The sequence below is a fragment of the Podarcis gaigeae genome (genome assembly GCF_964106915.1).
Source record: "Podarcis gaigeae genome assembly, chromosome: 7".
Lineage (NCBI taxonomy): Eukaryota > Metazoa > Chordata > Lepidosauria > Squamata > Lacertidae > Podarcis > Podarcis gaigeae.
Genome location: NC_139683.1, coordinates 60,117,478 through 60,131,122, shown reverse-complemented (window position 1 = coordinate 60,131,122; position 13,645 = coordinate 60,117,478). Strand labels below are relative to the sequence as shown.

The following is a 13,645-nucleotide window of genomic DNA, read 5'->3' as shown; positions in this document are numbered from 1 at the left end:
GCATCGGGATTGTTACAGCAAATGCCCCACCCCAACACACATGCCCACACAACAGGACCCAAGTTAGAAAGAACAGAAAGTGCTATTTGTTGCCAGTTCATGTTTCTGGATGGACACCCTGTTGTCCAATCACAGCTACGCTTAAAGCTTGGATTCCGCCTCTGGACAGGGAAAATGCAGGAAGAGGTGAAAGGGGCAGTCTGACTTCCATACGCAGCAACCAAGGGATTCAGTCAATTAGATACCAGTGATTTTGTTTTCGGATTAATACATAGTTTATTTTCTTTTGTGAAAGAACAGTACAAATCACATACATAATTTCCCCTCGCATTGTTAGGGCATAAGGTGTCTGCGCAGCAGAAACCACTCCATTTCTGATCCGCTGCCAAAGATTCCAATATCCAGAATGCAACTGCGCTTAGGCACTAGCCCAAAGAAACATGTACAAAAGTATATGCAAAAGCATATACTAAAACAACACAAGCCTATCCATGCTTACTCAAATGTAAATTCCATTGTGTTTGCTCCCATATAACCATGTAGAATGCTGCCCAAATTGTTACATTTTTAAAAGGCGCCAGTCCAGTGCCCTTCTACAGCTTTCGCTGCAAGAAGCTGCCATCTAACATTTCTTCAACATGATTGTTCTAAGATTGAGGGTGGTGCACATCTTTGAGCACCAAACTGGCATTAATGCACCATGTGCAAGGCTATACTCCTTTCTCATTCTGCCAGATGCTGCCAGCATAAGCCCTGCTGACTTCCCCTTCTAGGCAATTTGTTTTTGGGGATTGGGGGATGTTAGCTTAAACTGACTTCAAATTTTGAGAGCTCATATTCCAGAAACTTTGCTCATGACAAAGCCTCTTACAATTAATGGATAATGATAATATATGCGAAGCACACTGATTACTCCAAAATTCTTCTATATATTATATATTAATATTAAAATATAAAAAGGAAACTGCAGACCCATATTATAATCAAAAAGTTGGAAGTTCTGTTTCACAGTAACTCAGCATTGAGTTCTATTCCAGTTCCCAGTTAACTGATGTTTTATCATCGTTGAGAGGAAGTGCAAACATGGTTAGTGTGGTATCTAATGCAGCACTAATTATATAATGAGATCTGCTAATACATATTGATGTTTTGATAGGAAAACTGCTTTGGAACAAAACGGACAAAACATTGGTTTATCTTATCTTAGTGACTTAGAACAGTAGACAAAATAAGTAAAAGACTAATAAAACAAACCCACAGATTCATTCATATAAGTCCAAGAGCGAGAAGAAATTAAGCATGTATACTTTGCACATGGATGATGCTACCTATGTTCCTTTAATTATTTTCTCACACTGATCACCACATAAAAATGTACACCATCCTGGAAGTAAACCTTTTAAGAGGATTGCACTGCTTCATGAAAAAGACCACCTTGTTTACTATTTTCCTACAAAAACGAGTGTAGACTATATGAAAAGCTGTCATTTGCCCCATTTGCTTACTCATACCTTTCTCAGAATTTTACAGTTGGTTTATAAAATTATTTTGTGTAGTCACAAAGACGTGTAAGGTCATGATGAAGTCCCTCCCCATTATGATTTGCCAAATATGTAGCCTAATATTTCAGGGCACAAATGTCTTCTTTTGAACTGTTGGCATTTTTATGCTCTCATTTCACATAAATTGTTTTTGTCTAACAAAAATGTAACCGCTTATCCAATGTCCTTGACCATGACAACTCTTTTGCTTTGCTCATTCTTGTAACCAACTGGAAAATCATGATCTATTTTCTTCAGTGTCACCCTTAAATCCTATTGCTCACTTGCAGACACAATGTTTTCTACAAGTCCCACGTTTCTCTTATGCTTGCACCCTGCTGAATGAGCAGCTGAGTTTTTTCCCTCTGTGTTGCTGATAAGTGTTCATGAGATTATCTCAGTTTCATGGCGTGCAAGTGCTGGGGGCAGCGTGGTTCCACAGGGACCTGAGAAATGAAACCTGAAACAGAATCAGGATATAAATAGTATTTAATCAAATATAATTGTACTTCGGCAAATAATTCCAAAACCCTAACCCTAAACAAATATCAGAACATTGTTGGTCCTTTTACCTATCCCCCCTTCCATAAACCAGTAAATCTTTTACATTTGTTTGATATCCCATTTATTTCTATGGAGCTTAAGAAGTTTAATGGCAAATTTGCTGGTCTACAGATTAGGCTGCAAGTGAGAAAATTCCATTGCCTTTGCTAGCAAACATTTTAGATACGGCAGGTTTTACATTTTAATTAATTCTGCAGATAATGGCATTTACTAGTTCTAAAGAATATTAGGGTGCTACCTGAACCTATCTGTGGCCGGGGTGCTTTGCATGTTGAATTCTGCAACTGCCACTCCTCTGGCAGATACCTGGGGAGCAAACATAGCAGCAGGATATACTATAGAGGACGTTCCAACCTGAGAAAGAGAAGAAAATGCAGTGGTTCATAAGCATTAACCTAGCTGCCCAAAACTTTGGCTTGGTGCAGCTATCAAATTTTTTCAACCAGACATTGGGAACGCCCTACAGGCTCCTCCCCATGCACCACCCTTTCCAACATTAATCATACTATAGCTTGAGGACTGCATTGATCTTTTTAAAAAAGGGTTTGTATACCAGCTGCGGGACACGGGTGGTGCTGTGGTCTAAACCAGAGCCTAGGGCTTGCCGATCAGAAGGTCGGCGGTTCGAATCCCCGCGACGGGGTGAGCTTCTATTGATCCTGCTCACCTAGCAGTTCGAAAGCACGTCAAGTGCAAGTAGATAAATAGGTACCACTCCGGTGGGAAGATAAACGGCATTTCCGTGCGCTGCTCTGGTTCGACAGAAGCGGCTTAGTCATGCTGGCCACATGACCCGGAAGCTGTACGCCGGCTCCCTCGGCCAATAAAGCGAGATGAGCGCCACAACCCCAGAGTTGTCCGCGACTGGACCTAACGGTCAGAGGTCCCTTTACCTTTACCTATGACTACTATTACCTCATTGCAGACATATCAGGTTGGATCAAAGATTAGCAGAGTTTAGGATGTTTCTGTGTGCCCTTAAAATAAGTATTGTGGGTAATGTAAAATAAGTTATACATATGCCACTGAAAGCCACTGATATGTGATAACCTGCCAATTCTTCTGTAAATTTCAAAATATGACAAGAGCCTCAATGCAAAGGGAACTTCACATGCAAAGGGAACTTCACATTTATTGGTAATTAATTTCCTTTTGCAATCACCACAAGTTTAAACTCTGTTGAAGCTTGTTATTTTAATACAATGAATGCTTTAAAAAGACCTGATCATTCGCTGACAATATTTGAGCCATCAACTGAACAACTCAATTAGACCACTCAAATGCCCAACCTTGTGCTATGTGAAAATACTGACATTTCATCTCTGTTATATTTGACAGTTAACTTCATGAATCCTTTCCTGGGAAACATGAGCCAATACTAAGTTATAGGCTCTAACAAATTAAAGACAAAGAAACAGAACAAAAATCACTTACCACCAAACAAAGATCACAAATCTCAAGTTCTTTTTCAACCTCTGTAAGAATATCAGAATCCAAAGTTTCTCCGAACCATACAACGTGAGGGCGCAAGAGGCCATTGCATTCTTCACACCTGCCAAGAAAAAATATGGAGATATATATTAGACTGACACAAAGCTGGGAAGAAAGCAAAGCAATTAAAAATCTTCATCTAGTTTATTACAAATTCTGCTGCAATATGTTAAGTAACAGAGCATCTCCTTTGCATGCAATTTTTGAATGCTTCAGCAGCGCTCAACACTCACCGAGGAAGATCTTCTACAGGAATCTGGCTGTCCTCAGCATCTGGATCTGGAGCACTATAAATGCAAATAAAGATTGTGAACATTGCAAGTGTAATAATAATAATAATAATAATAATAATCACCACATGGGGTGGAACTCAATGTCATGCTCTTCCAATTCTTTTTTCTGTGCGAGCACCACAGCTTGCGAGATGGAACAATCCCCCTCTCCTGCCCCCCTGCACTGTTCTGGGGGTTCTCCCAACCTTCCAAGAGACAATTTGGGGGGGGGCACGCAAAGCCCAATATGCAAGCAGAAATAATTGTTCAAGGCTTCTGCTGATGGGCCTGGTTAGGAAAATCCTGCTCATCAAGTGGTATTCAATGCTGGTCCTACTCAGAGCAGACTACTTAAGCTCTATTACTGGGATCCAGACTGGTGTGAAAGGCAGCTCTACTCTTGAGCAGGACAGGAGCTTTTAATCATTCCCTTTAAGCATCAGCCCCCACACCTGCAGGGGGAAAAAGCCCTTCCAAAGGTTGAAGGGCCCTCTGGATCAGTACCCTATGAAGTATGCAGTATCTCATCTACTGAATGTTCACCTAATCTGACAGGAGAAAATGTCTACATTAGGAGCCAACAGACACAAACTGTAGGTAACACAGCACAGATCCATTACCCTTTCCCATCCAAAGCAGGACAGATTGGACTCTTGTGATTTGCTGTCACAGTTCCACAACTGGTGCATCGGGTTTTGAATAAGCTACCTGTAAATAACAATCCCATATTTTAAACATGGACTTCACAGTTGATAATACAAAACTTCTAACACATCATACCAGCAGTGTGATTCTCATACATCTTACAAGAACTGAAAATAGCCTAATTCAGCACTTTGAGCCTGGAAGAATATTATAAAGCATTTATTAGTGAAACAACCTACTGGCTAGCCAAAGTAGACAATCGAAATGTTTAAGCAACAGGAGCTGCAAAAATGCAAGCCCAAATAAATATCATATGTTAATAATTTTCACCATTTCCCAAGTAACTATTTGTTCCTCATACTACAAGTCATACACACAGATATTGTATAATTCTACAAAGTACATAGTCAACAGCAGATTTAGTGAGGCTACTTTTCTAGATTCTAAAAATCATGCCTTGTAGAAGCAACAAACAAACTTCTTAAAAGAAGTGAATTAAATACTACAGCCAGAATCTGCAGAATCCCATTCCTAAAGCAAAAAGGTAAATGTACCCCTGCCCGTCAGGGCCAGTCGTGACCGACTCTAGGGTTGCGCGCTCATCTCGCTCAAGAGGCCGGGAGCCGGCGCTGTCCAAAGACACTTCCGGGTCACGTGGCCAGCATGACGAAGCTGCATCTCGTGAGCCAGCACCAGCGGCGCACACGGAAACGACGTTTACCTTCTCACTATAAAGCGGTCCCTATTTCTATACTTGCACTTAGGGGTGCTTTCGAACTGCTAGGTGGGCAGGAGCTGGGACCGAACGACGGGAGCTCACCCTGCCGCGGGGATTCAAACCGCCGACCTTTCAATCAGCAAGTCCTAGGCTCTGTGGTTTAACCCACAGCGCCACCCGCGTCCCATTTATTCCTAAAGCAGGGGCACTGCCCATCCTTCAAGAATAGCTCAGTCGGACAAAGGATGTTTCACTGGGAAAGGGAAACACCTCAAGATGCTAGTACATATATGAAAGGCTGTGTTTGACCTTCTGGGCCCTGATTTGTTTACTAATTTAGTTTCTACCCTCTATGGTAATTTCTAATGTGCCTTTCAAGGCTGATTTACACATTATACAGGAGAACTATTATTGAATTCCCCAGTGTTTTCTTTTTTAATGAAATGCAGCCATGCAGTTTCCCAATTTGATTAAAGCAGCATTTCTGCTTAATACTTCCTCCAACACAACAAATATTGTTTCCCAATCAAAACCCCTCCTCTGCTTTTAATTCAGTAAAGGAAAAACACAGGTACAATTCTTCGCTATCACATGTCTTCCAGCTGCAATTAAGCAAGTTCCATCTTGTGCATGCCTTCAAAGAAACCTGAGAGAGGAAATGGGAGGGGAAATGTCCCATCGTAGCTAATTCTCAGGTCTTTAATTTCCATGTCTTTATGATTGCAAATATCAACAAACATCTTATAAAGGATAGCTGAATGAGATATCTGTAACACACTGCTGGGGATTCCTTACCATGGATTTCTAAGAGGTGCTTTGTTCCCGCTTTTCTGTGGAGCTCATCAATGTTCTGCGTGATAACCACAACACTCCTTCCTTGCTTGCTTAGCCTGGCCTCACACTCTGCTATGGCAGTGTGTGCGGGGTTTGGATGTTTACTCATCATAAGCTCTCTACGGTAATGGTAGAATTCCCACACCCTAGAGGGATTCCTTGCAAAAGCCTCTGGAGTAGCCAGTTCCTGTGGGGTAGAGGGGGAGGAATCATTTGTTGCTTTGTCAATAGAACGCCCATACCTAATTATAAAGGCTCACATTCATTTGCAAGCAGCCATAAGCACAATATTTGGCATTTATATACTGTGTTTCAGTGTGTTCAGTACAGTGGTGCCTCGCAAGATGAAAATAATCCGTTCCGCAAGTCTCTTCGTCTAGCGGTTTTTTCGTCTTGCGAAGCATCCCTATTAGCAGCTTAGCGCTATTAGCGGCTTAGCAGCTATTAGCGGCTTAGAAAAAGGGGGGGAAAGGAAAAAAACTCGCAAGACTCGCAATACGTTTTCGTCTTGCGAAGCAAGCCCATAGGGAAAATCGTCTTGCGAAGCGCCTCGAAAAATGGAAAACCCTTTCATCTAGCGGGTTTTTCGTCTTGCGAGGCATTTGTCTTGCGGGGCACCACTGTACTTCACAGACAACAATGGAGTAATCTAGATCGAGGTAAGTCTTTTGGGTGGTATTAAATTAAGTTATACTTGGAGAAAACTCACTGAAATCAACAGACCTTATTTGTGTTCATTAATTTCATTGAATCTACTCAAGGGTAAAACTTAGATGAATGCCACCCTTTATTTGCTTTATATCACACACAATAACAAAGCGGAAACTCAATTGAACAATATAAAACACGGGATCAGAACACTACTTAACAATTCAGAACTGAGAAGCCAATCAATAGGGCTTTCTTAAAATGCAACATTTAGATCAGAGTGTTGCTATAACACTGAAATGCATTCAGCTTCACAAAATCTCCTCCAGTTTTTCTGCCACTGTACATATAACCACTTTGCACGGTAACTACTTTGTCTTTTATCTAACATGCCAACCAAAATCAATCCCTAGCTTGGCCAATATAAAGACTGCCAGTTTCTATTAATTTCTGCTCGCTGCCTATCTGGAAATCTGTGTGTTTTGTTTAAGGCGTAGGACCGATTTGGACCGCAGCCAGACTTTACATTCTTAAAAATGGATTGTAGCCAATTGTTTCTTTATCCCAGAATCCTAGGTGTATAACCTGATATCTAGAAAACACCTAGCACAGAGCTTTCCAAACTGTGTGTCGCGACATGTTAGTGTGTTGGCTGCAGTGTGTAGGTGTGTCCCACGAACGCTCCCTGTACTCTTATAGTAAAGCTGAATTACTGTGTCACAAAATGATGCATGTCTAAAAAGTGTGTCACCAATATGAAGTTTGAAAAGCTCTGACCTAGCAGATACTTATTTAGCCTGAAATCACCATTTTGGAACCAAGTCTACAAGATGACTTTATAGCTACAATATCCAACCTTAACTAAGCCATAGTTTGGTTTACCATGTTGTGCAAACCCGGCCAGTATCTCCGAGCCTTAACTACCTCCTAGGGTTGTTGTGAGGATGAAATGAGGAAGGGGAGGACCATATACAATACCTTGGGCTCCCTGACGAAAAGGAGAGAAATAAACGTTTTAATAAACAAATATAACTATGCCCTTACATTCCCTCAAAACTACTAGGGTTGCAGTCCTATGCTTATTTGGGAGCAAACCTCATTAAACTCAGCAGGGTTTAGTTATGAGTAAATATGTGTGGAATTGCACTTAAAGGCTATTACGTAGCAGTATTTAGCATCCTGGGGGGAAAACGGGTCAGTAGCACACACCTGAGCTTGCCATTTCCTCCAGTAGCCCCCTGCACCTCGGAAGGTTGGAACACCACTCTCAGCACTGACACCAGCCCCTGTAATAATAGCTATATGCTTTGCTTTAGCAAATACTTCTCGAAAATCAGCCATACCTTTTTTAAAAAAGAGAAAAGATGAAAAAGTCAGATTTATTTCTAAATGACACATTTTAAGCACGTACAAAAGCTATTTTTTATCTGAAAGTGGAAAACCAAAGTTTGAAACTCCTCAGCTTTAAAGATGTCTGGAATGGATGACCTGGACAAATCAGTCTCTGTGAGCTTGACTAGTTTTGCCTGTGCTTAAATTTTGTATCTTAAAACTTCTGCAGACCACAATCAGAAGACATGTCTGACACAAAATTATGTTTACGTGTTGACCCTCGAAACATTTAAGAGTTTGATGAGTCCTAAAATGGAGGGGTTTTTTAAAAGCAAAACTGTAGCGCATGAATAATTTCATTCATGACGCAACTCGGTGTACTGAAGTATATACCCTATTGATCTTTAAAGGTAAGCCAGTTCATGATTAAAAATTAAATAAAATGGAATGCATGCTTTGCTTTATGAGGCCTCCATTTCAGCTCATTAAGGAATCTTACATAGGAAAACTAGAAAGTGCTTAGAAACAAGACCTGACCTGCTGATATTAAAAACTGAAGTACTTGGTTATACAGACTCTTGTCTATACATAACAGAATACAACTTCTCATTTTATTTAAGGCATTTAAATGTACAAAATAAGTTTTAAAAATGAAAGTTGTACGGGTGAGCTCCTTTGGGTGGATCTACCGTATTTTTCGCCCTATAGGACGCACTTTTCCCCCTCCAAAAATGAAGGGGAAATGTGTGTGCGTCCTATGGGGCGAATGCAGGCTTTCGCTGAAGCCTGGAGAGCGAGAGGGGTCGGGTTCGCAAGGCTTGCGGGCAGCATTCTGCAGCCCAAAAGCTCAGGGGACAGCGGGGAGGCAGAGCGCTGCCACCCCGCTATTCCCCGACCTGATCTGGAGGCTGGCGGGGGGGGGGGAGAAGCAAGTTTGCTTCTCCCCCCCCCACCAGCCCCACAAGTTCGGGGGATAGCGGGGAGGCGAAGCGCCGCCACCCCGCTATTACCCGACCTGATCTGGAGGCTGGCGGGGGGGAGAAGCAAGCTTGCTTCTCCCCATCGCCAGCCCTCAAGCTCGGGGGACAGCGGGGCAAGCCGCTGCCCCACGGAGGCTAGAGAGGCTGTCCCTGAAGGCAGAAGAGGGAGACGGAGCGCTCTGTCTCCCTCTTCTAGCTTGGGGGTGGCTGCGCAAACCTGGGGGGGAAATAAAAAAATTTCCTTGATTTCCCCCCCAAAAAACTAGGTGCATCCTATGGGCCGGTGCGTCCTATAGGGCGAAAAATACGGTAACTATTTTAACTGATTTATTCTTGTAAAATTAGTGATGCCTTCTTAGGATCACATGTTAGTGGCCTTCTGGGTTACCTCCCATTATGACTGCATTTCTATATTCATGGCTAACACAATGCAGTACAGTTTTAAGAAAAGCAGCAGGACCACAAATTATGTTGAACCATAAAAGCAAGTCCAATCTCAAATGGATTTAGAAATAAAGAATCAGCAACTTACAGAATTTCCAGACATTGAAGAAACACAAGCTGTCTCACATTGGTAATATCCTGTTGCACATTATGAGGAACACAAATATTCTCCCTCCTCCATCTTTTTAATTTTTTTGTTATTAAATCTAGCTGGGCTCTAAAACCAGAAGAAAGCCCAGCTGTTGGGAAATATTTGTAAGGGAGAATTTTTCCTTTTACAGAGTCTCCCTCACAATTACTCCCTTTTTCCACAGATGGACTTGAGGCACACATATTTGTAAAGACAGAATGCAGTTCTACTCTTAAACAGGAAGGTGAATAGATGTCTCCTAATATCTCTTTAATGTCCCCTTGTTTTTAATAAGCTACATCTTTAAAAATAGGAGTAATTACACAAATCTCATCATCTGTACAATCATCTTCACCAACATAGCTCTCCAAACCCAAGTGATTCAAATGGAAGGTTTCAAACTTTTAAGATTTCAAGATTCATTATTTACAACAGGAACAAAAATAATCAGTTCATAGAAATCATATTGTGTGTGGACACGAAAACAAATATACACCATGGGCAGAATCTTATCTTACTTGAACTTGGTCGGGCCATTTCAAAGCACGTCCTTTGTTTCTTGGAAGAAGCAGGTTTCAGTCCACAATATACTTGAGAAACCAGCCTTCTTGTGGTAAAGTGGAAAAGATTCATCAGGATTCCTTACGGTCCTAACATGGAAGAAAGTTAAATTAAAAAATCTGAATGTATTTGACAAGATGGCAAAGGAAACTCCATCTGCTGTCTGCCTCTGGAGTTATCTGGGACCCCACTTCCATTGTGATTAGTGTCCAGCTTCCTCATTGGGTTGTTTAAATATTTGCCACTGTGCTCAGAAAGAGAGAGCTATTTCTGCAATGCACTTTAGCTTAGCAGCTGGAGACTTAGCTGAGGGAAGATTCTAACAGGAAGGCCAGCATGAGTGGTAGAAGAGCAACACTCATGGTACTGACAACTTCTTTAGTGCTAGAATGGGAAGAAAGAAGACTACCTACACTTCTGAAGGTATCTGAAGAAGTGTGCATGCACACGAAAGCTCATACCAAGAACTGACTTAGTTGGTCTTTAAGGTGCTACTGGAAGGAATTTTTTTTGTTTTGACTATGGCAGACCAACACGGCTACCTATCTGTACCTACACTTCTGTATGTCTGTTGCTAGTTGCAATTGCTGCTAACTGAAGCATGTGGACTTTTAATTGCAGGTCATAGCAGAGAGGCTCTGTTCTTTAACCTAGCCTTTGACAACAGTGGTGCCAAATTAACCCTTTGTCTGCGAGTTCTTTAATCAATTTCACTCTGGGGCATGGATTAAACAAAGTATATGAGATGATTCTCAAGAGGTTTTCTACAACACAATACAGTATGTATTTTATCTTCACTGGGACTATTAAAATTCCATTGTAAACAGGAATTCTCTTCTAGTCCTAAACTGCCTGTGTAAGCAAAGTTTTTAATTACATATACCTTTCAACTGGATATTCTCCAGCCATATTTGCCACATTTCATAAAAACCAGGAGTTGCAATTTCCCTATCCTGATTGATTCACATACAAAAACTCTACCAAGCTTCCTAACCTGATGTTCCCTTATCCCAGGAGAGAGATGCCTCGTTCTGGAAAACCTTGTCTATTGTCTGACGGCAATACTATTATGTACTGATTTATACAAGCTGCTAGAACATTTTAAAAACTATTAGTTGAGCCATTCAGTTCTCTCTAGGCTAGGCAAACTGGATCAAATCAAACTCTGAAGGTTTGCTTGCTACAAAGATCTCCAGCTAATGATACTTAGGATGCCATATAGCATATAACAGATGAAAACAGTTTCACCATATTTAATAAAGTCTGGGCATTTCTGCTCTCGAAACATTATGCACTAAGTACAGAGCACTTTTAACAGTAGCAAGGTTACATCCCAAACAGTTTGTTTCAAGTTTAGGGTAGGGTGGGGGGAGGTACATGGCAGAGGCCAGAGTGGGGCGTATTCTGGACGTGAAACCACCTGAATTATTTGGAAGGCAGGATATAAAACACAACGCTGCTAAGAAAAAAGAGAGCAATACCTGGAGATCCATGTTAGCACTGGTATGCTTGCCTCTGAAACTGGACCACAAAGACCTATGCTGAAATCCAGTCTCAACTGACTATGTATCGGGTTGGAAAAAACTCTATTTTGTACCTGTGCTAGTTTCCTTAGCTACATACACAAAACAGAAGTAACAGCACCTGGATCTGGTTTCTTTAGCTACATACACAAAACAGAAGTAAAAGCACCTGGATCTGCAGAGCCAAGCCTACCAAGCCCTTTTTATTTTTACATAAGCGCCTCTTTAAATTTAGGATCTATACAGCTGATGGACCCCTTTCGATGTAAAATGAGGAGGGGGGGTAGGGGGCAGAGACACAACGGAGAAGCACCATGCCTTTTATTAGAGTAACTTCTGTTCCTGATGAAAGAGTGAATGAAGAGGACTGGGGAACCCCCCCCCCACTGCCACATTCAGGGGTGCCAACTTGAATAAAATATGGGGGGGGGGGGGAGGACAGGTAAGTCCCACCCCACATAATCTATTACATGACATTGCATGACACACACACTCTCTCTCTCTATTGGAATGGCAATGCCCATCAATTTTAGGGGTGGGCAGCCCCCTCAAATATTAGTGGGGGGGGGAGGAACCTCAGTCCCTAGGGAATATAGGCTCCTATACTCACAATGTGTGTGTATACAAACACACACACACACACACACACACGTATGTATATACATACAAATATGCATACACTTCCTGGTGGCTTCCGTGAATATCGGGGCGAGGAAAATTGTTTTCTCACATGTGTTTACTCCGCCCTGAAGGTTACTTAAGGAACGGAGGGGGAAAGCGCGAGGCCCGCCGTCGCCACGGAGGGAAAGGCAGCTGGCCGAGGAAAGCAGCCGAGAAGCCACTCTCCGAGGGCCTGAGACCCTCACCTGCGCCCCTCGCCCTCGGCCCGCCGCTACTCACCACCGCCAGCACCGCAACCCAGCCGCCCGCCTCGTGAGGTCCCGCCCCGCCAGGCCGAGCAGCAGGAACAGGAGCGACGACGACGGGCGAGGCGAGGCGAGGCGGAGGGAGGGAGGGCCCAGTCGCCGGAGCGGCGCGAGGAGAGAGGCCTGCGTGGAGCCCGGCACGTCGCCCTCTCCCGGCTCCGGGCCTGATGAGAGGTTACTATGGTGCCCGAGGCGTCGGGCGCTGCGGAGGCAAAGCCCACCCGCCGCCCCCTCCTCTTAATTGGCACGTATAGGGCTGCATTGGAAATCGCGTTAGAACTCGCTCCCAGAGGCTTTTTACAATTACGTTGGAAACAAGCACATTGTTATTATTAATCCTTCTTTGTATACTGTACCGCCCTATACCGTGCAGGTCTCGGGGCGGTTGCAACATAAAATCACAATATAGAAACCAACGAAATGCGTAGTTAAAGTTAAAACCACTCCCCAGCACATTTTTAAAGTTGTCACTCAGCCAAAAAGGCCTGGTTAAAGATCTGAAAGTGTATGCAAATATAGGGATTCATATTGCTTAGCTCAATACTGAAAGATTTACAGCTCGAATGTGTTGGTGAGCAGTTACATATAAACTATTAAATTATTGGGGGGGGGGAGAGTTAAAAACAGGTATTAAACATATGATTAAAATCAACAATAGCTATAACTTCTACATGCGTGGGTAGACTAAACAAAAATGTTTAAAGTGGGCACGTAAAAGATTACAGTGAAGATGCCTGCCTCATAACAGTAATCCAGAAGCGCTGCCAAACTTCATACTTGCTGCTTCAGGGGGTGTGCAACTCCATCCAGGGCGACAGTGGACCAATTTATCTCACATGGGAACCACTCTCCTATAGTGCTTGTCTTGTTAGGATTCAAGCTCATTTTATCTTCTTCATCCACCCCACCTCCATGGATGTGGCCAGCATAAGCCGCTTCTGGCGCAACAGAACACCGAAACCAGAGCAGCACACGGAAATGCCATTTACCTTCTTGCCGGAGCGATACCTATTTATCTACTTGCACTTTTTTGTGT

The 13,645-nt window shown here is 42.6% G+C and overlaps 1 protein-coding gene across 6 annotated transcripts; it reads right to left on the bottom strand.

The window, feature by feature from the left end:
- Nucleotides 1-251: 251 nt before the first annotated feature.
- On the bottom strand, nt 252-13,542 carry SIRT5 (sirtuin 5). Of its 6 annotated transcripts, none has more exons than XM_083747052.1 (9): nt 13,387-13,542; nt 10,118-10,249; nt 7,923-8,056; nt 6,027-6,252; nt 4,489-4,576; nt 3,830-3,883; nt 3,540-3,657; nt 2,344-2,459; nt 252-2,001 (listed from the first exon to the last, which is right to left on the bottom strand). In XM_083747052.1, exons 2-9 carry the CDS (start codon nt 10,230-10,232, stop codon nt 1,926-1,928), a joined length of 927 nt encoding a protein of 308 aa, XP_083603178.1. In that variant the 5' UTR covers nt 10,233-10,249; nt 13,387-13,542; the 3' UTR covers nt 252-1,925. The 6 variants fall into 6 exon arrangements, with proteins under 6 accessions (XP_083603178.1, XP_083603173.1, XP_083603177.1 ...); XM_083747047.1 differs by lacking the exon at nt 13,387-13,542 and adding an exon at nt 12,584-12,810; XM_083747051.1 differs by lacking the exon at nt 13,387-13,542 and adding an exon at nt 12,363-12,683.
- Nucleotides 13,543-13,645: the final 103 nt, after the last annotated feature.

Bases quoted from the DNA above. Each gene is read 5' to 3' on its own strand.
- SIRT5 (XM_083747052.1), bottom strand. From the start codon at position 10,232: ATGAATCTTTTCCACTTTACCACAAGAAGGCTGGTTTCTCAAGTATAT. The intron at 4,577-6,026 runs GTAAGGAATCCC...TGTTATTTACAG, and splicing joins GCACCTCTTAGAAATCCATG to GTAGCTTATTCAAAACCCGA. The intron at 3,884-4,488 runs GTAATGGATCTG...TTGCATTTATAG, and splicing joins CCTGCTTTGGATGGGAAAGG to TGCTCCAGATCCAGATGCTG.